This window comes from Anomaloglossus baeobatrachus, chromosome 8 (genome assembly GCF_048569485.1).
Source record: "Anomaloglossus baeobatrachus isolate aAnoBae1 chromosome 8, aAnoBae1.hap1, whole genome shotgun sequence".
Classification (NCBI taxonomy): domain Eukaryota; kingdom Metazoa; phylum Chordata; class Amphibia; order Anura; family Aromobatidae; genus Anomaloglossus; species Anomaloglossus baeobatrachus.
In genome coordinates this window covers 87,698,536-87,721,841 of record NC_134360.1, presented here as the reverse complement: position 1 = coordinate 87,721,841, position 23,306 = coordinate 87,698,536, and the positions used below count along the sequence as shown (strand labels likewise).

The window sequence follows — 23,306 nt, the reverse complement described above, 5'->3', positions numbered from 1 at the left end:
TTTTTAAGTTTACCATATATTTATCACTGTACAGTAAAACAGACCGTGCAATATGATTCTCCAGGTCAGTACAATGACGCAGATAGCAAACATGTACAGTTTTCTTTTATTTAAGTGGTGAAAAAAAAAATCATAAATTTGTAATAAAAAAATAATTATGTTTTTTATGCCATTTTTCGAGACCTGTAACGTTTTAAATTTTTGGGATACATGGCTGTGTGAGGGCTGTGCCCTGAGATGTTGTTACTGATATTATTTTTGGGTAGATACAATGTTTTGATTACTACTTATTGCATTTCATTGCAATTTTATGGCTTCCAAAAATCTGGTGTGTTTTTTTTTTCTTCTTACGCCATTTACTGATTGGATTAATTTATGTTATATCATGAAAGATCGGACTTTTTTGAATTCTGCAAATAGCAAATGTGTATTTTTAATTTCTTTTAATTGCTTAATTTTTACTGGGGCAAAAGAGGGGTTATTAGAATATATATATATATATATATATATATATATATATATATATATATATATATATATATATATATATATATATATATATATATATATATATATATATATATATATATATATATATATATATATATATATATATATATATATATATATATATATATTTATTTATAAAATATATTTTATTTTTTTTTTTAATTTTTTTTTTACTGCATTTAATAGTCCCCTTAGGGGACTTAAAGTTGGGATGCATAAGCATTGATATATAAAGCAAAAATCTCAATCTTCCCTGAACGAAAACTACAGGCTGGCTTTCACAGGAGTATCCTATTGAGAAGCACGGGATTTTCAGCTGTCATAGGAACCTATTGATGCTCGGTGATCACGTCACGGGCGCACCAATGGACGTGTGGAACGATCTGCCCCCTTGCTGAAGGGTGGGAAATGCCATGGTCAGATATTGACAACAGCATTTAGCAGGCTAACAACCGAGGTCCGAACTCCGTTCCACTTGCGACTGTTAGAGGCGGATAATGGCTGAATAACAAAGTCTTCATCCATTGGTAAAGATGCGAACTCAGCATATGAGCCCACATCAAAGTCAGGGAGCCAGCATATGGCATAAATGGACGTCTTATGTTGGTACAGGGTTAAAGGCCCCCCATTAGCTCCAATACTGTATGAGGGTCCCTCACACTAGTCCTCAAACTGTATAATTGCCCTCACATTAACTCTCTCACACTGTATAATGCTCCCCACAATAGCTCCTGAAATGTTTGAGAGCCCCCTTCCACTATATGAGAGACCTCCACACTGTATGATGCCCCCAGTGTCACACCAAAAGTTTTAAGTAAAGTAAAAACCATCATATACTCACCAAATCTAGGATCCCGACATGTCTACCGGGCGGTAGTATAGAGAGATCATGTCTCAGTGCTCTACTGCAGAGCTTAACTATACCGGTGTGCTTAGCACGCCAATATACTTAAGGGTAGCTTAATCTTCGGTTTGGACTCTGAGCGTGGGGGCTGGGGCGACTGCACCCTCGACCCCCTCCTCCTCCCCAGTAGCTACACTACTATGTAGAAGTATATATTTACCCCACTTACATAGTTACATAGGTTGAAAAAAGATCTAGGTCCATCTAGTTCACCTTCCTCCACCAATTCAGTAAGTAATTTATAGCCAACAATGTTTTGTGTACTGAGGAAATCATCCAGCTCTTTTTTAAAAGCTGTTAGGCTATGTGCGCACGTTGCGTAATTGCATGTGTGGCGCCCTGGACAAGCCAGGTCGTCACAGGTACTACACCAACACACTCTACACCCCGGCACACCGAAGCCAAACACAAATCCTTGTTGCCTTCCTCCAGGGGCTGATGTCCACACCAGGGGGTGGGCCAGGCGGTTGGTCCCGCCCACCGAGGAGTTCACAGTCCTGGGGGCGGGAAAAGGAGTCAGTTCAGTTTTGGAGAGGAAAGTGGTAGCAGAGGAGACTGACCGTGTCCGGGTGTGTGGCCCGGGCACTCAGCAAGGTTGGCAGACGGTGGTGACCGTCTGCAGGAGAGGCTGATTGGAGTGAACCGTACGGACCGGGGACAGGCGGTGGCCCGCCGGTACTGGATCGGGGAGTGAAGAGAAGCCAGCACCATTCGGCAGGGCCTACGGACCCCGACCAGGCTAGGAGTCACCGTAAAACCGGTCAAATCCGTTAGCGAAGGGAACCTCCAGGGTTTCCCAGCAGTCAAGACCCGATTGAAGGCAACAGCTCACACCGTAGAGGGAAACACAGTCACCGCCAAGGCTACAGTTCCCAGAGCCAGAGCCTGCGGACAAAAGGGGCTCCCTCAACATCCATCCAAGCTGGGGAGCGGGTTACCGGTGGGAAGCCATTGGAACCGTAAACACAACACAGGTGCAGGGAAAGGCAGTCACCATCAACCTACCGGGAGGAGAACAGCCGCAGCCGTCTGTGGGACCCGTCCATCCAGCCGTTTGTTTGACCAGAGACTCTGTGTGAATTACTGGCTGAGTGAGTACCACCGTGCCGTGCGGCACAGCACTGCCCCCGCGACCCTGCACCTCACCAGGCCCCGTAACCCGCCTGCCATCCCTAAAACCCTCACCGGGGCCCCGGGACAACCAACCCCCTACCCAAGGAGGGGAGAACCAACATCCAAGCTGCTCCCTGTCATCGCTCCCGGGATCCCCGTCCAGAGCAGCGGTGGTGTCACAACCTCACCACAACCGTGGGTGGCGTCACGGACAATATTCCCAAACCACACACCAACCCCCCCTTTCACTCACGGGCGAGGAACGCTGCTCGAGTCCCCGGGATCCGGCCCACTGCTCGAGCCACCACCGAGCAGCAGCAGCAGCCGGACCCGAGCAGTGGGTGAGCGCAGTGTCCCCTCCTCCGCCCGCGACAACTTGGCGTCACGAACAGGATCTTACCGCTCTGCCGTTTGGTAGAGGTGCGCCTTGTGACCGCCGGAGGTGTCCAGCCGAAAATCTTGAGAAGCCGTCATTTTGACCGTGAAAAATCACCGTTCAAGCATCTCCTCGAGCAGTGGAGGCGCGAAAACCGAAACCCCGCCCCTGTAGAGGAGGAGCTGGAAAAACACTAAGGGGGACGGATGGCGTCTGGCCGCATGTAGCCCGCGGCTGTGGAAGCAGGGACGCCGGGACTCTGCGATCTTGTGGTTCCTGGAAGGCGCCATGGCCGAGATGTGCAGTCCGACCAACAACCCCATGGTCCCCGCGCCAGGCACCGCGGCGTGGGTGAAAGACCGGACAGCCCCGCTGAGTAACTGTCTGCAGGCCTGCATGCAGCTCCTCCTGGAGGAGTGGGAGGCCGACATGGCGGACATGGTGGCTGCTATGCGAAGACGCAAGGTGGAGAAAGATCTGGAGGAGCGGGTAAGAGACCCACGCCCCTGTATTCCCGAGGGATCGGCCACTGCGGCTGAGGGGCCCGGCCTGTACCCGCTCACCCTGTCGCCTTCCCCGCTACCCGCGTTAGCCGCTGCCGCCCCGCCACTAGGCCCGCTACCCGCCCAACCGGTAGCGGTACCCTGCCTGTACGCCCGAGCGGACCAATCGGCTGCAGACGCTCGGGGCCGCCCTGAACCGCTCCTGTGGGAGCCGCCGAGACCGCGGCCCCTTAACGAAGACGTATCAGAGGCCCTGGCAAGTATTGCACCAGGCTCTGAGCTTGAGCACGGGACCTTAGCGTGGATGAAGGCCAGAGTAGTTGAATTCAACCACCGCCAGCAGAACCAAATATACCTCATGATGGAGCAGTGGACCAATGAGGTAGAAATGCTGATTGCGACTGCCCCGATGTCTGGGATGGGAGCAGATGTGATGGAGCCGACGGGTGACCCACGCCCCATGTCCTACCTGGACCGGCCACTGCGGCTGGGGGGACCGGCCCAGTCTCGGCCCTCGTATCGTCCCTGCCATTACCTATGGGACGCCTCAGCATTGACCCACCTGACCTACTGCCCCGCGCTATCACCGAAGAACCTGACATGCTGAGTGCCGGAAACCCGGAGACTGCGGCAGCTGGCGGCGACCCGCCTGGCGCAGAGACAGTTGACAATGACTCCGGCCCCGGCACCGGCCCCCCCTCTGAGTTCGAGGAGGCGAGTGAGCGCCTCCGCTATGAAGGAGAGCCGGTGGTTTTCTATAGTCCGCGCACCGGTGGGAATGGATACCGGGCGCCCATCTCCCAGCAGGCCTGCCACTGCATGTTCGAAATGTTGGTAGCAGAGGATGAGGCCACCTCAGAGGAAGAGTCGGAGTGATGGCAGCGGAGCCCCGCTAAAAGTTGTCCCCGTTGGGACCACCTGTAACAGTTTAAAAGCGTTTTGAATGATAAGTAAAGAAATCAACCGAAGAAGTTTACCTGATTGAACCGTGATTGAACCGGCCGATGCCGGCAACTGTTGTCCCCGAAGGGACTGTCTGCAAACCGTTGCGTAAGGGACGTCTTACGGACAAGCCCGAGAACTTGCAGGGCAACCACAAACTTAGTGGCATGTAAATAAATATGTTTGTTGGCTTGAAACCGTTGCCGCCTCCGGAGAGGCTGATTTGGGAGGATGGGCCTGGAGGAAAGGGATGGCCCAGACCCGCCACTACCGTAACCGGTAGCAATCCTCCAGGGGTTCAGGGGTCCCCATGGACGCGGGTCCCCTGAAAGAGACAGAACCCGCTCGGGCAACTTGGTGCTGGACTGGGGTCAAGGGGTGCTGCCTGTTTCTTAGGGGCAGCATCAGGGCCAGGTTGTTTGGGTGGGTGAAGAGCGGAAGCCGTACCGTTAAAAAAAAAAATGTTGATGATGTTTATATATGTGATTTTACCGTTTTTTTATTCTTTTTCAGTTGTGAAAATAAAACCGGTGATGGACGGGCAGCCCGCAGACGGTCTGCATTTTACTAAGGGGGAATGTGGCGCCCTGGACAAGCCAGGTCGTCACAGGTACTGCACCAACACACCCTACACCCCGGCTAGGCACACCGAAGCCAAACACAAATCCTTGTTGCCTTCCTCCAGGGGCTGATGTCCACACCAGGGGGTGGGCCAGGCGGTTGGTCCAGCCCACCGAGGAGTTCACAGTCCTGGAGGCGGGAAAAGGAGTCAGTTCAGTTTTGGAGAGGAAAGTGGTAGCAGAGGAGACTTACCGTGTCCGGGTGTGTGGCCCGGGCACTCAGCAAGGTTGGCAGACGTTGGTGACCGTCTGCAGGAGAGGCTGATTGGAGTGAACCATACAGACCGGGGGACGGGCGGTGGCCCGCCGGTACTGGATCGGGGAGTGAAGAGAAGCCAGCACCATTCGGCAGGGCCTACGGACCCCGACCAGGCTAGGAGTCACCGTAAAACCGGTCAAATCCGTTAGCGAAGGGAACCTCTGGGGTTTCCCAGCAGTCAAGACCCGATTGAAGGCAACAGCTCACACCGTAGAGGGAAACACAGTCACCGCCAAGGCTACAGTTCCCAGAGCCAGAGCCTGCGGGCAAAAGGGGCTCCCTCAGCATCCATCCAAGCTGGGGAGCGGGTTACCGGTGGGAAGCCATTGGAACCGTAAACACAACACAGGTGCAGGGAAAGGCAGTCACCATCAACCTACCGGGAGGAGAACAGCCGCAGCCGTCTGTGGGACCCTTCCATCCAGCCGTTTGTTTGACCAGAGACTCTGTGTGAATTACTGGCTGAGTGAGTACCACCGTGCCGTGCGGCACAGCGCTGCCCCCGCACCTCACCAGGCCCCGTAACCCGCCTGCCATCCCTAAAACCCTCACCGGGGCCCCGGGACAACCAACCCCCTACTCACAGAGGGGAGAACCAACATCCAAGCTGCTCCCTGTCATCGCTCCCGGGATCCCCGTCCAGAGCAGCGGTGGTGTCACAACCTCACCACAACCGTGGGTGGCGTCACGGACAATATCCCCAAACCACACACCAACCCCCCTTTCACTCACGGGCGAGGAATGCCGCTTGAGTCCCCGGGATCCGGCCCACTGCTCGAGCCACCACCGAGCAGCAGCAGCCGGACCCGAGCAGTGGGTGAGCGCAGCGTCCCCTCCTCCGCCCCCGCGACACATGCAGTTATGCTGCGATCTTCACTGCCGCGTAACTGCATGTGTCCTGCGTCCCCTGCATAATCTATGAAGATTATGCAGGAGACGTGCGCACGTGGCGTATTAGAGCGCAGCGCTTCGGCTGCTGCCCGAAACACGCATTCTAAGAAGTGACATGTCACTTCTTTCGGGCTCTCTGCCTGCAGCTCCTGCTCTGTCTATGGGAGGGCCTGCACTCAGAGCGCATGGAATCGGCTTTTTTTTTTCATTACGGACGGTTTCTGCAGCGATTTGAAGCGCACGTGTGCTGTTCAAATCGCTGCAGAAATTTCTGCAGGGACAGTACGCAACGTGCGCACATAGCCTTATAGTATCTGCCATTACTACCTCTTGTGGTAGGGCATGCCACAGTCTTGCTGCTCTAACTGTAAAGAACCCTTTCCTATTTATCTGCCCTTACCAGGATTGATTTAATTTCACAAATCCATTTATTTTGATGCAACAACCAACAACAAACATATAACAATAGTTTCACGTCCTCAGATGCTTTCTCAAAGCTTCAGAAAGCATATGATGATGTGTAACAATCGTTGGTGAGTGCCGTGAATATATTTCTATATGAATGAACCCTAGATAAGCATGCTTGTTTAGGACATGTGGCAGAAAAAAAGCTTGTGTTAAGAGTATAGACAAACAAAATTATAGTACAAAAGGTTTGACAGATCAGACGTGTCTGTTACACATAGCGTTGATACTCCCCTCTCTAGCTGTGCCCCTTGCATCCTCAGAGTGGGAGCATTCTGCTGCTGTGTAAATGGCAGGTGCTGTTGATGCCACAACAGGATGCCCGGCATTTATAACCTACCCTGAGTATCTGTTCCAGTATTGGTTGGCGATATCTCTAGCTGCATAGTTCCTAAACTGACTCTTGTGTCCTGACTTGGCCTGTTTCTAGACCTTGCTCCTTGTTATGCTTCAGCTTTCGACTAATAGTCTGGATTCTTGCTGATATACCGTATATTGCTTTTATACCTCTTTAGTTTGGGATACTTTAGAGAATCCCATCCCTTTCTTTAGTTTGCCTTCATTTCTTGCTTCCAAACCTACATTGTTTAGAAAGAAATGAAAATCAATATGGACTCAAATTCTATTCTTAATATTTTTTAAATCAGATCTTTTTTTATTAAATCATTAGGGATCAATACAGAGAGTATTTCACTTTTCATATAACTGATAACAATAAACAGATAAACACATGTGATTTATAAATCAGGTTCTTTCTCTGCATATATGTAAATATAATAGAGTTCTCAAATCATAATTATATTATATAGCTTGAGCCTACAAACCTCGTGGCTCTACAAATAAACAAAACTTAAATTATGCAATAATGCCTCAGACTAACAGGAACACCTCCTCCATCAGCCGTGTGGCTCCACATCATATTGCTATACTCTCCCGCCCCTCCCTCTCCGTGCAGTCATCCATGAAACCATTCCAGTCCTCTCTCACCTCTTCATGCAAAGTCCATTTCGCCACAGAAAAAACTAGTTTTAATTCCCTTCCTCACACATGCCATCACTGCAGGCACAACAGTAACCGGTCCAGCATTGCATCCCGAACCAGTGCACTAGAGGGTAGGCCCGGCAACTCCATCCATGGCCGCCAAATGTTGTAAAACTTTTTCAATGTTTTTCTTTTTAAATAAACTCCCCTTTCCAATCTTATGACATTATTTAATTTGTTTTTGAGCTCTGGTAATGTTGGTGGTAGAGGGTCTAACTAGTGATATGCAAGTAGCTTTCTTGCTTGGTACAAGATACGTGCTATTCCCAGGGCTGTTGGAGAATCCGGATCCACTTCTCCTTCCCATAGACTCAACAGGCACAGGCGGGGCGACGGTGGTATTGTGATATGATATATTTGACCTATAAGTCCCAGGGTTTGGTTCCAGAAATCACCAATGTGTCCACACTCCCACATAACATGCATCAAATGGGCATCATCCTGTCCACACCTAACACACTGTGTGTTTGGTCTGAGTCCCATCTTAAATAGTAGACTGGGAGTTTTATATACCCTGTGGATGAGATATATTTGAGACAGCTTTTGGCACTCCGATACCGCCAGTTTAGGAACTTGTTCCAATATATCAGACCACTGGCCTTCCGTCAGGGGACCGACGTCTCGTTCCCATTTGCTTTTAACAAGCAATGGATGTGTTTCCAGATGGGCAGGTAGTAATTTTTTATATAGTTCCGAAATAAGACCCTTAGAGGACTCAGATGTAAGCAGCCTATGTAATGTTTGATTATGTGTCACTGTGACCGGGTTTGTCCTCCCCTGTCTTTCCAGTGCGTGTCTCAGCTGCAAATACTGATAAAAGAAGACATGCGGAAGGTGAAACTCCGTTCTCAGTTGTTCAAAGCTTTTAAGAGTATTATTTTGTAGTACTTGTGACACTAAATGGATCCCTTTATCCTCCCATCCTCTGAACCCTACTAATTTTTTAATTTCTGGCAAGTCGGGGTTCTGCCACAGTGGCCAGAGCTCTGTAGGTCCGCTTATCCCCAAAAGAGACTTACCCCTGTCCCACACCCGGAATATCATAGCCAGTGTGGGATATCGTGCCCCATTTATCTGTCTTTGTCCCACATCCAACCGGCAACCTGGGTACTTCCATACTGATCCCTCTCTCACTATATCACCACTGGTATCATACCCTCCTTCTTTGCCCCAACCCCTCAGATGTTGCATCTGGGAGACTATATAGTATATATATATGGGTTTGGTACCGCCAGTCCTCCCTCCTCCTTTCCCCGCTGTAGCACTTCCAGTCGAATCCTAGCTTGCTTTTTCTTCCAAATAAGTTCCCGGAATATTGTATTAATTTTTACAAAAAATTGCCTACATATCCACACTGGAGAATTATGTATAAGGTATAGTAATTGTGGCATCATTACCATTTTAATTAAATTGGATCTGCCGACATTTGATAGCGGCAAACGGCACCAGGTATGCACTTTTGCTCTGAATCGCTGTAACAGGGGTTCCAGATTTAGGGCCTGGAAATCCTTCGGGATTGGGCTGACAATTACTCCCAGATATTTAAACTCCCGGACCACAGGAACTGGAATCTGTAAGTCCGAAAAGTCCCCCGGAAGGGGGTCCAACGGCATTAAGGCCGACTTGGACCAGTTGATTAGTAGACCAGACCTCTGTCCAAATTCCCGAATGATATTCATTGCCGGCAAAATCGAGGAACGTACCCTGTCTAAATATAAGAGTAGATCGTCTGCGTATAATGATATCTTTTGTTCCACGGCTCCACACCGAAATCCCTCTACCTCCCTGGATTTCCGTATTGCCACTGCCAACGGCTCCACTGCAGTCGCGAATAGCAAGGGTGAAAGCGGGCACCCCTGTCTAGTACCTCTTCCAAGAGGAAAAGACTCGGAGACCCTGCCATTAACCCTAACCTTTGCCACCGGTGAGTCATATAGCAGTTTTACCCAATTTATGAATCTATGTCCAAAGCCCATTTTCCGAAGTACAGCCCACATATATTCCCATTCAAGGCTATCGAACGCCTTAGCGGCGTCTAATGACAAAATTGCCCTTTCCCCCCGTACCTCAGAACTATGTTGAATTCCCAAATATAATTTCCTGAGATTCATAGATGTGGCTCTGCATGGAATGAAGCCTGTCTGATCACTCTGCACTATAGATGAGATGACTAGGGACATCCTATTGGCGAGCACCTTGGCCAGCAATTTAATGTCTGTTTGTAGGAGAGAGATTGGGCGATACGAATCCGGGATCTCTGGATCTTTTCCAGGTTTTAATATTAAGACTATTAAGGCTTCCCTCATAGAGGGCGGGAGGACCCTCTGCCTTTCAGCCTCTTCAAATACCTTAAGTAGTTTGGGTAGCAGTAAGGGTGCATACGCTTTATAAAACTCTCCAGGCAGGCCATCCGTTCCCGGAGCTTTTTCATTTTGTGTCTGGCCAAGCGCTTCCTCCAGTTCTTCCAATGAGATGTCCCGGTCCAGCAATTCCCTGTTTACATCACTCAGTGAAGGAAGAGAGAGAGCATCTAAATACTGCTCAATCTCAGTCTCCGTGAGGTCACAGTCTGATGTGTATAGCCGCATATAATACCTCTTTATTTCTCTTATTATATCCTCGCTTTCTGTTACAAAGTCACCTGATTCCGTCTTTAACCTATTTATATAAGAAGATCCTTCCTGTGCTCTAATGACTGTGGCCAGTAGGTGCCCCACGCCCTCCCCCGCCATAAAATAATTTTGTTTAAGGAAATAGCGTTTATTTTCTGCCACCGACATGAGATTTTCTTTGAGTGACATCTGTGCCTTCTCTAGAGTGTTTTTAGTTTCTACTGTTGGGTTGAGCACCACTGCAGCCTCCGCATCAGATACCTTCTGAATCAGACTCTGGGTGTAACATTTGGTTTGATTTTTGCGTATGCATATTTCTCTAATATATATGCCCCTTACCACAGCTTTCATAGAGTCCCAAACTATGTGTGGCGGTGCAGAGCACTCATTAATATGGAAGTATTCTAGAATGTTATCATGTAAAGATCCCCCAATAAGCTGGATCCAGAAGGGATTAAGTTTCCAGATAGGCCTGGGCAGAGTGACGGGGTTTCCCCATGCAAGCGTAACATGTAATGGTGAGTGATCAGATACGCTTCTAGGTAGGTAGGCCACCTTTTGTGTATATGAGGCCATAAGTGCGTTTCCAATAGCCAGGTCTATCCGTGACATGGTGTGGTGGGAGCTAGAGTAACAGGAGAATTGTTTGGTTGTGGGGTGTTGGGCACGCCAAAGATCTACAAAACCCAGCTCCGTTAGCATTCTAGCAAATGAAGTCGGGGCGGCGTTCTCCGATATGTTTCCCGAGTGTAACTTATCTAGATAGGGATGTAAGTAATTATTAAAATCCCCTATCAAAAGCGTCGGCACAGATGGAAGGGAATCTAAAATAGACAATATCCTTTTTACCGGTTCGACTGAATATGGTGGAGGGATATATATCGCAACCAGAATAAATTGTATACCATACAGCGTGCAAAGCAAACATACAAATCTGCCCCCCGGGTCAATCACTGATTTGGTACATGAGAACGGGATGGATTTGTGCACCAACACACTCACACCCCGTGCATGGGTCGAGTATGTGGAATGATATTCATGCGCGATCCATCCCTTCCTCAGCCAATGAACATTATCCCTGACTATGTGGGTCTCGGAGAGACATAAAATAGCCGGTAAAAGTTTCTGTAGGTGAGTAAATATAGCACATCTTTTGTTCGCATCTCCGAGCCCTCTAACATTCCATGCTACAATATTTAAAGATGTCGCCATAAGCGTAGACTAAGATATGATCCGGACGGATACTTCATACCTGGAGGAGAGAGGCGTTCTCCACCGATTCTCAAAAACATTAGGTTGAGCGACACGACTGAGGCACACCACACTTCCCAAACAGATTGCATCATACAACAATAAACTAGAAAAACAAGGAGAGAGATAGGGCTCCGCACACCAGTGCGCAGTGCCCCTGCCCTCAAAATCAAGTGTATCTTACACATTTCTCCCAAATAGAGAGAATCAGGGCTAAAAACACGCCCCAAGTCCATGCAGGGAGGGGGTCCACAACTCGCTAGTGCAGCGGGTGTCCACAATGAACCGGCCGTCTCCCAACCTGGATCCTAGATGAATTTAACTGTAATGAGCTCACCAGCATAGCGTCCCAAACAAAAACAACGCCTGGCGGCAGAAAGGGAAATCTCAGGTATTCTTCCTCCTCAGGGATCTCTCATTGATATCCAGCCAAGACAATGCCGCCCCAGCCGTATCAAAAAAATGAGTCTCTCCGTTCGCAGCAATCCGCAGCTTAGCAGGGTACATCATGGAGTATTGCACTTGCAGGTTGCGCAGTCGTTTTTTGATCTCAATAAATTGCGCTCTTTTACGTTGCACTTCCATGGAGAAATCAGGAAATATTGATATCTTCCTCCCATCAATTGCAAGTTCTTTGATATCTCTGGCTCTGCGCAGGATAGTGTCCCTATCTTTATAGTGCAGTAGTTTAATCAGAATAGGACGTGGGGGTGCTCCCGGCTGTGGGGCACGCGCAGGGACCCTGTGCGCCCTTTCAATGGTGAAGAAAGAGGATAGTATGTCTTTTCCCATGGTGTGTTTAAGCCATTTTTCAAAGAAATTCAGTGGGTCATTGCCCTCCATCCTCTCTGGGACCCCCACCAGTCGCAAATTACTTCTGCGGGAGCGATTTTCCAAATCATCCACCTTGTTTAGCAGTGTGGAGATATTTTGCGTGGCCTTTCCCAGCTCTCGTGACATTGGTGGTAATTTATCCTCTGTTGTACTCACTCTTTCCTCCAACTCCCCCATTCTGACAGTCACCCCTTGCAGCTCACGTTTAATACAGGCCATATCTGAGGTGACAGTTCCCATCTGGCTGCTTAGAGTGGCCAATGTGGTATTGCAAGAGTTAATTGCTGCCAGAATGTCTCTCAGTATGGCCTCAGTGAAAACAGGTGTTGTTTGCTCCACATCTCCCCCTCCTCCCTCTGCCAGCACAGGCCTGTGTGTCTGCATACCTTGTGCTGCTGAACATGCAAGGCCCAGGGTACTCACAGTCTCACTGTCGGGTATGTTTTCTCCCTGCTCCAGGGCCCGTTCAGCGCTGCCATCGGGTGCCTCGTTGCAGGTAGGCTCTGTGCCAGGGGCCACTCTGGCAAACCGCTCCAACCTGCTTGCTACTCCCACTTCTCCAGCTCGGGATGGTGTGGATGCCGGCGGCGCCATATTGGATTCTTCAGAGGCACGCTCCTGCGCGTCTCTGTCCCTTTTATTGCTGCTGCGGGTCGGCATATCCTGGCTGTGCTCGCTTCCCTGGGTGTTATAAGTTGTGTTGCAGCCCTCCAGGGTCGGTAGTGCCTGTCAGCAAGGCCGGTGTGCAGGATAATTCAGGATCCAGGCAGGAGCTCACCCACGCTGCTTCCTCTCTACATGAGGTCCAGGCCACGCCCCCTTCTATTCTTAATATTAGTCAAACAAACTATAGAACTCACTATAAGAATACAACGTAAAAAAAAAACTGAGTGCAACTTTTGCACTATCTGAAGTCATGGAGTGTCTGTAGTTGATACAAAAACTGTCACGGCCATCTCTCTGTATTTTGAGAGTAGTGACAGTATCAGGACTAGAGTCTCTTATTGTCTCTGAGACTCTACAAATTAAAAGTGTTTTCTTTCTTTGGGTGTGGCAAGAGTTAATGGCAGTTTTCCTTGCCAGCAGCTTCTTACTCTTGGTCAGGTGTTTCCGGTTTGGGACCACTCCCAGTCCCTTTATATACCCTCTATTTCCAGCAGAGGGTGCCAGTGAGTCTCTTTGACATTTGGATTCTGGGCCTAGAGGTGGAAGGAGCTGCTGGAGTACTTGCTGTTGGTTGCAGTGTAGGCTGTAGTACTGTGTCTGACTGCAGCCTAGTTGATTGAGTTACTCTATTGTTGTTGTTTTCTTCCCTGTCTGTTTTCCCTTCCCTTGGTGTGTTATTTTAGTGCAGCGGTGGGACTAGTGATCCTTACCTTCCCACTCACTAGCCAGGGTTAACTGCTGGGTCCTTCAGGGCTTCAGATTCCTGCTCTGCGACAAGTGAGGAACCTGTTTAGGGGCTGGCTAGGAGTGCAGGGTACTGTAGTGCAGCAGGTAAGTGGAGGTGTCCATCTTCTCTCTCACTAGTATCAGGGCCCACCGTTGTTATTGTGTCCCCAGTGTACCTATTTTTGTCCTGGTAAAAGCCGTCTGTTGTGTGTTTTACCTCACACCGGACCTTCCCTAAGTCCACATCATGACAGAAACATTACATTCTCACAAAATAAAATAAGTTTTGTAATTTTCATCAGGGGAATCTGTCACCAGGTTTTTCTACCCCATCTGAGAGCAGCATGACATAGGGGCAAAGACCCTGGTTATAGCGATGTTTCACTTAACTGGGTGCTGTAGTTTTGATTAACCCTAGAATGCATACCTGGGGCCTCGCAGGCCTGCTAGGTCATTTGTTTTCTATGGTAGATTGAATTGCTTGCGCGTTCTAGGGTTAAAAACTGTTTTATCTGCTGCAGATCTAGCAGTTCTCTGAATGCTGTGCTCTGTATAAGCCCGACCAAAGGAGCCAATTCAGATGATGTGTACACACACACAGAATGTGGCAAACCCTCCTAATAAAGATGGCCGTGGCCCAGGTGCACGATGCTGATGATACAGCCACTCAAACCTCCACACTAAAGGGGAGGGGCGGCTGTTTGCATAGGACATGCACACTTATGTAGTTCTATGTGGCTCTGTATAACCCCACCCATAACACTGGCAGCTTTCTCTGTGTACACTGTGCATAAGCTGCCAATCAGCAATAGGGACGGGGTTACACACACAAAGCTCATGAGTACTACATGGCAGCAGGTTAACTAGTCCTCTAGTGATAATTTCCTGCTAAATAGAAGAGTGTATTTATAAAAACTACACTAGGCAACCCAGCAAGTGGCTGTAACGGCTGTGACGCCCATGAGTTCCCAGCAACGTGCTACTAACTGCTTTCGCCGCTCTGCTCCTTCCTGTGTAAGGTCGCCGTGGTAAGCCTGACCTATGGCGCAGTAGGTCCATACCCACCTATGTTACAGTGACATATCATTGGAATCAGGGTCTCTTCCCATACAACGTGCTGCTTTCAGATTGGGTAGAAAAAAACATGGTGACAGATTCCATTTCATAGTGTTACCTGACTGAGCAGATTGAAGGTTTAAAGAAAATATAAAAATGATATAGTTCAACTGTCATATGTAAAATGTCACATCAAATTCCTTCAATCTGATAACCAGTAATATTAAAAGGCTGATAATCTGACTCTTGTGTCTAGCAGAGTTGTATTCAACTGTGAAACTGTAAGGGCGGCTTTGCACGTTGCAATATCGCACGTGCGATGTCGGTGGGGTCAAATCGAAAGTGACGCACATCCGGCGTCACTTTCGACATCGTTGTGTGTAAATCCTAGATGATACGATTAATGAGCGCAAAAGCGTCATTATCGTATCATCGGTGTAGGCTCTGACTTTTTCATAATTACGCTGCCGCGACAGGTACGATGCTGTTCCTCGTTCCTGCGGCAGCACACAACGCTGTGTATAAAGCCGCAGGAGCGAGGAACATCTCCTTACCTGCCGCCGCCGGCTATACAGAAGGAAGGAGGTGGACGGGATGTTTATATCCTGCTCATCTCCGCCCCTCCGCCACTATTGGCCGCCTGCCGTGTGACGTTGCTATGACGCCGCACGACCCGCCCCCTTAGGAAGGAGGCCGGTCGCCGGCCAGAGCGACGGTCGCAGGGCAGGTGAGTGCATGTGAAGCTGGCATAGCGATAATTTTCGCTACGCCAGCTATCACAAGATATCGTACCTGCGACGGGGGCGGGGACTATCGCGTGCGACATCGCAGCATCGGCTTGCGATGTCGCAACGTGCAAAGCCCGCCTAAGGCTATGTGCACACTATAAAAGTGATTTTTCTCAAGAAAATTTCTTGAGAAACTTCTGGCAGTTGAAGATTACCGCATCTGCGGTAAAAAAAACGCACCAAAACCGCGGGACAAACGCATGCGGTTTTGCTGCGTTTTTGGTGAGTTTTTGCCGTGGTTTTTCCGCAGGTTGGTCCCTGCGGTTTTTTATGCTGTAACTGCAATAATATATAGATAGATGGATAGATAGATAGATAGATAATGGATAGATAGATAGATAATGGATAGATACATAAATGGATGGATGGATTACAGCTTTTATTTGTGATGTATGTGATTCCCCCCCCCCACAGTATTTTGATAGAGCAGTGACACTGTGGGACCTCGGATCTGAGATCTCACAGGGTCACTGCCGGCCGGTGACGTCACGCTATTACCGCTGACAAGGTCGTGTGAGGACACACAAGTTCTCGCGAGAGGTAATGTGATCAGCTTGGGAAATGTCCTGGAGATACCCGTGCAGCCTCGTACATGGAGCTGCATTGAGCACTCTGTCTCAGACGTCGCTGTATGCAAGCGTCGCCGGACCTCCTGTTTTGGACTACGTCGGACCTGGATGTTTGGGGGGGGTTAATAAAGGGTTGAAAGAGGGGGCTGTGTTTTATTTCAAATAAAGGCTTTTCGGTGTGTGTGTCTTTATTTACTATCACTGACAGATTAGTGATGGCGTGTCATAGACGCTGCCATTACTAATTGTGGACTTAGCGGCAGCTTTGGGCTGCCGTTAACTCATTCATTACCCCGTTGCCACCGCATCACTGCAATTGGGAAGGGCCAGTGACACGCCGGGACTGTCGCATCTGATGGATGATGCGATAGTCTCGGGCCAGCGCTGGCTGCTATTCTCGGGTGTGGGAGGAGGGGAGCAATAACCATGGCCCTCGCCCTCCCCAGCCTGTGAATACCAGCCCCCCGCTGTGTGTTTACCTTGGTCGGGCGGTAAAAATATAGCGGAGCTTTTTTTTTTTTTTAGATGTAGATTATGTGTCAGTGTATTATATATGTATGTATCTGTGTGTACAAAACACAGGGGAGTGATGAACATTACCGCAGGTTAAACCGCGGCTATACCGGGGGTATACCGCACATCATTTGCTACCTGCGGTATACCCACGGTATTTCGCGATTACATTACAGTGAATGGAGTGAAATACTGCAGGTACCTGCGGAAAAGAAGTGACATGCACATTTTCTCAAGAAATTTTCTCAAGAAATTCTGCAGAAAGAATGTTCTTGAGAAAAAAAACAGTGTGCACACAGCTATTTTTTTTTCCTATAGGTTTTGCTGGGAAATGTCTGCAGAAAGGTTACAAACATTTCTGAAGAAATTTCTGCAGCAAAACCGCAGGTAAAAATGCAGCATGCGCACAAGTCCTAAAAGCCAGAAGAAAAAGATTAATAGATTAGGTAACTCCTCTTGTTAAAGCACCACTCTGAAGTTATTGTTTTTTATTTCACTTCTGGAGTGGTGCTTTAAATTCTAGTCCCCTGCCCCTATCTTATATTCAACCTCCAGCATTTTCATATGTTATCTGCACTGCCCTGGTTGGTCTTCTGCAGTTTGTGATCTGCTGGCTGCTCCAGTGTTTCATGGAGTGCCCCGGAGGTCACAATGCAGTACAAGTCTATGAGTGCCTTGTTCGGCCTCCAAGAGATGCATTGGGAGCTTGTGACAAAACTTCTGACTTCCAGCTAGTCAAACGTTACGGGCACAAGATGGAGCCATGAGATTGGAGCGGTATCAATAATAGGTGAAAATGCCAGAGGGCGGTAAAAGAGTAGGGGCAGGGACCTTAGGTTAAAAGCAATGCTCCAGAGCTGAAAAAAAAAACAACGGTGAAGTGGTGCTTTAGAAATAAATGTTCTAGTAACATATTTCATGCTAAAAATTTATTTTGCCATTGTTTGGTAAAATATTTTTCTTTTAAATTTAAAATTCAGTTTAAAATCCATTAAATGACTCCGATAATCTGGCGTATTGTATGATCGGACACCTATTACAACTCATTGATACCAGAATAAAGGAATTCTACTGCGTTATGATACATTGTTACCTGGCAAAATAAATAAATGTTTATTTGAAAGAGATATACCTGCTTCTTTCTTGTGTATAGAAGTCTGGGTGACGGCTGAAGAATTCTGAAGAATAACACAAGCAAAAAATGATTCCAATAAAATATAAAAATAAGTAAATCGATGGCAGATTTTATAAATTAAATATACACATTTTTACATCTTGCACGTTATGCTATCGTTAAAAAGCACCTATCATTTTGTCTTTCTATCTTAAACAAAATATAAACACTTTTGGGGTTTATTGAAATAATATATCTATACAGGCGCGGTACCTTCCTTTTATGCTGTTTTAAATACTATAGGGTCGATTCATCAAGACATCAAGCTCGCGCCACCTCAATCTTAACAGAGTAAACGCCACCAAGTTCATAAAGCGGCCCACACCACCCTAGTAAGGGGCGTGCGCCATGCCAGAAATGCTACTCCAGTGACTGGAATAGGATATCTGGTGTAGAAAAAGCTGCTAGATTTGATGGGGGGGATATGGGGGCCTTTTTTTTGCTGTCATACAGCCCAAAAATTCTGCGTGAGTGAGCCCTAAGTGCTTAGTAGGGCATCTGCTTTTTCACTTACAAGAAAAACAGACCGGGTTTCATCAGCGTTTGGTCTGAGCTTAATTCATTTTTCTCAGATGAGGAAAAAAAAATGTTTCTCCAGCTTCTCCTATAAACCAGTCTGTGAAAAACAGACTGGCAACCAAACGCTGTTCCATTTTTTTTAACAGAGCAATAGACATGCTTCAGCAATTTTGACCCGACACTCTCCGCATGTCTCCGCCATTATGTGTAGATCACCCGTTCCAACAAAAAAAACAAAAAACGGATATGTGAAAAGCCCCACAGACTGTCGTAGGTACAGGTTCTATTTGTGAAAAACACACACAGTACTCATACGTGAAAAACCAAAGTCTGTGTGAGCATTAAGGCTAAGACCGCACTTTGCGTTTCCACCTGCGTTTCAGCTGCTTTTTAGGTCCGTTTTGAACTGCACCTTTATCATGCCAAAAGGCATGCGTTTTGCTTTTCCATAATAGTCTATGGAAAATGTAGATTTCTAGACCGCACTTTGCGTTTTAAAACGCTGCAGTTAATTTGCATATTTTGTGGCAAAACCATGCGTTCAAAGAAGCAGCATGTCAATTGTTTTTGCCATTTCTGCAGCGTTTTGCTAACATTGAAGACAATGAGAAGTAGCAAAAATTAAGAAACTTCAAAATTCCAGCATTTTACCTGCTTTTAGGTGCAGAAAACATGCGTTTTGAACAAACAAAACGCATGTTTTTCTAACAAATTAATGGAATCATATGTCCCTTTACACACACACTTAGTCCAACAAATAATTTACAGAAAATTATGATATTTTTGCTATTTTAGCAATAAATATTATAAAACCGCTATAATTTCATGAAATATAACTTTTTTCTTTATTAATTCAAAAATTACGTTTTGCTTTTTTTTCTTCTCTTTTTTCATTTTGTTTGACTATTTAATCTTTATTTAGTAGTGTCTTGATGTTCAAAACGCATCTATCAAAACGCAGGTGACAAAGCATGGAAAAAGCGCTGAAAACGCATCTAAAACGCGGTAAAAACACATGCGTTTTCAGCGCTAAATTTCTGAAAAAGGCAACTTTGGTCAAATCAATTAAGCCCAAAACGTGCGTTTAGAACTGCAAGTAGGTGAACGCAAAGTGCGGTCTTAGCCTAACACTAAAGCGGGCTTTACACGCTACGACATATCTAACGAGATGTCGGCGGGGTCACGTCATAAGTGACGCACATCCGACATCGTTAGTTATATCGTAGTGTGTGACACCAACGTGCGACCCTGATTGTGCGTTAAAACGTTGGTCGCATACACGTCGTTCACTTTCTAAAACTTGTACATCAGGTTGTTCATCATACCCGGGGCAGCACACGTCGCTCCGTGTGACACCCCAGGAACGATGAACACATCTTACCTGCGTCTCGCCTGCAATGCGGAAGGAAGGAGGTGGGCGGGATGTTTACGTCCCGCTCATCTCCGCCCCTCCGCTTCTATTGGCCGGCCGCTGTGTGACGTCGCTGTGACACTGAACGTCCTTCCCCCTTCAGGAAGTGGATGTTCGCCGCCCACAGCGAGGTCGTTAGGAAGGTAAGTGCGTGTGACGGGGGGTTACTCGTTTGTGCGACACGGGCAACAAATTGGACGAGCCGCACAAACGATGGGGGCGGGTGCGATCGCATACGAGATCGCATATGAAATTGAAACGTGTAAAGCAGCCTTTAGGGTGAGTTCACATGTCCAGTATTCATCCGTTAGAACTGACCCGTTGGGAAAAAAGTTCTGCAAACACAACTTTTTTGTCCGTTGCTAAGTGATGTATGTCAGATCAGTTTTTTAAACACAAGAGTCTATGGGGAACAGATCTGTTAATGGATTGCTATTTCGTCATTCTTTATTCTTACATTTGTAACGGGTCCATTTTTTTCTTACAGGATCTGTTTCAAATGGAAGATAAATAGCAATCCATTAATTGATCCATAGACACCAATGTTAAAAAAAAAACCCATATCCGGCACACATCATTTTTCCAATGGATCTCTGCAGGATCTGTTCTAACAGATGATTACAGGACATGTGAACGCAGCCTAAGAGAATATACAGTGTGTCCACCCATATCCTGTCCACCCCATTAACTTGAGAACGGCGGCAGCTATAGGCATAGAAGTGGTGTCTAGGTATAGCAAAGTAGCCATGTGTTACGTAATGAAACCACCTATAGCGCCACCTGGTGGAAAACAACGGAGTTAGCATTTTTATTTCGATAACGCAACGAGATAGAGACAAAAAGTCTATATACAAAGTTGTAGGGCATCATCAATTTAATACGAATCGACACCTTGCATACAGAAATGCTATGATTAGAATGTGTAAAACTCACAAGGCTACAGACGTGAAGCGATACCTCATGGAGACCTTCCTACAAGTCATTGGGTATGGTGGCAGCGTGGAGTGGCCTCCACGCTCACCTGACCTGACCCCATTGGACTTCTTTCTGTAAGGTCACATCAAACAGCAGGTGTATGCGACCCCTCCACCAACATTGCAGGACCTACGACGACGTATCACAGATGCTTGTGCAAACGTGTCACCTACCATATTGCACAGCGTGCAGCAAGATACAGTATGCTGTCCAGAGTCCAGATGTGCATTGCAGCTGACGGTGGCCACTCTGAGCATCAAAGTTAAATGACGCCATATGCGTGACCAGCATTCAATGTTTTGGGGGGTCATGGGTTTCATATCATAGCATTTCTGTATGCAAGGTGTCGATTTGTATTGAATTGATGATGCCCTACAACTTTGTAATTCACTTTTTTCTCTATCTCGTTCCATTTTCAAGATAAAAATGCTAACTCCGTTATTTTCCACCAAGTGGCACTATAGGTGGTTTCATTGTGTAGCGCATGGCTACTTTACCATACCTAGACACCACTTCTATTCCTATAGCTGCCGCCGTTCTCAAGTTAATGGCAGTGGACACACTGTAAAGATGACATTAATAGTAAATTATTTGTATTTTATGTAGTATTAAATTTGACATCATATATTGTTTGTTTTTTTTTCTTTTCTTACTTTCAACAAACCTTTCTAGATGGTTTACGTACAGAACACTTTCTGGATCTAAAACCTAAAGTGGATGAAAATCCACCGAGCTCTTCTTCATTTGATAACTTAAACCAAGCGGCATCAGAGTCTGTAAATGCAAAAAAAAAAATAGAATAAAAGACGTTAAAAAAGTAATCATAAACAAAGACATTTTAAAGGGCACATTTCACATTGTAATCAGTGTTAACAAGATTATATAGTGTGTATTTACATGAGCAGGTTTTGAGTTGTCTTTTTGACACAAATAATACAGAATTATAGCCACAGTAAAACTTTTCACAAAACTTATTTGGACGAATACACTATAATGAAAAAGTGTAAAAACTGAATCTCATTTTACCTAAGACCAGGTTTACAGTCCGTTTTAACCTGTAGTTAGTGGCTTTGTTGAGGTTCATCCAGCTGCTCCTCACTATGCTCCGCTCTATCGGGCTCAAGGACACTGTTCTCTCCTGGTTCTCCTCTTACCTCTCTGACCACTCCTTCACTGTATCTTTTGCTGGCTCCTCTTCCTCTCCTCTTCCCTTTACGGTCAAGGTTCCTCATGGTTCAGTCCTAGGCCCCCTTCCCTTCTCTCCATACACTGCCCCTATTCAACAAACCATAAGCAGATTTGGTTTCCAGTACCATCTCTATGCAGTTGACACCCAATTATACACATCATCTTCTGACTTCACCTCTGCATTATTACAAAATACCAGTGATTGTCTGTCCGCTGTCTCCAACATCATGTCCTCCCTCTATCTAAAACTGAACCTGTCAAAAACTGAACTTCTCATGTTTCCTCCCTTTCCTAACCTTCCCAAACCCAATATTACCATTTCTGTGTGTGGTTCTACCATTACTCCCCAGAAGCCACCAGCTCTGTGATAGTCTCAGTGTTCTGTTTAAAGCACAGATAGCATCAAGAAGACCAAGGAACACAACAGGCATGTCCGTGATACTGTTGTGGAGAAGTTTAAAGCCAGATTTGGTTACAAAATGATTTCCAAAACATCCCAAGGAGCACTGTGCAAGCGATCATATTGAAATGGAAGGAGTATCATACCACTGCAAATCCACCAAGACCCGGCAGTCCATCCAAACTTTCATCTCAAAGAAGGAGAAGACTGATCAGAGATGCAGCCATGGGACCCATGATCACTCTGGATGAACTGCAGAGATCTACAGTTGAGGTGGGAGAGTCTATCCATAGGACAACAATCAGTTGTACACTTCACAAATCTGGACTTTATGGAAGAGTGGCAAGAAGAAAGCCATTTCTCAAAGATATCTATGAAAAGTGTTGTTTAAAGTTTGCCACAAGCCACCTGGGAGACACACCAAACATGTGGAAGGAGGTGCTCTGGTCAGATGAAACCAAACTCGAACTATTTGGGTACAATGCCAAACAATATGTTTGGCGTAAAAGCAACACAGCTCATCACTCTGAAAACACCATCCCCACTGTCAAACATAGTGGTGGCAGCATCATGGTTTGGGCCTGCTTTGCTTCAGCAGGGAGAGGGAAGATGGTTAAAATTGATGGGAAGATGGATGGAGCCAAATACAGGACCATTCGTGAACAAAACCTGTTGGAGTCTGCAAAAGACCTGAGACTGGGACGGAGATTTGTCTTTCAACAAGACAATGATCCCAAACATAAAGCAAAATCTACAATGGAATGGTTCAAAAATAAACGTATCCAAGTGTTAAAATGGCCAAGTCAAAGTACAGACCTGAATCCAATCAAGAATCTGTGTAAAGAGCTGAAAACTGCTGTTCACAAACGCTCTCCATCCAACCTCACTCAGCTCGAGCTATTTGCAAAGGAAGAATGGGCAAGAATTTCAGTCTCTCGAAGTGCAAAACTGATAGAGACATATCCCAAGCGACTTGCAGCTGTAATCGCAGCAAAAGGTG

General features: G+C 46.8%; 1 protein-coding gene across 1 annotated transcript in view; it reads right to left on the bottom strand.

Annotated features, from left to right (window-relative positions):
- FAM227A (family with sequence similarity 227 member A) overlaps positions 1–23,306 on the bottom strand; it is a 95,040-nt gene that overhangs the window by 6,190 nt on the left and 65,544 nt on the right. The window contains exons 10-12 of the mRNA XM_075322092.1: positions 21,383–21,492; positions 17,733–17,817; positions 7,091–7,161 (exon numbers count right to left, since the gene is read on the bottom strand). Coding sequence (XP_075178207.1) covers positions 7,091–7,161; positions 17,733–17,817; positions 21,383–21,492 — 266 coding nt within the window. The remainder of the gene's footprint in view (positions 1–7,090; positions 7,162–17,732; positions 17,818–21,382; positions 21,493–23,306) is intronic.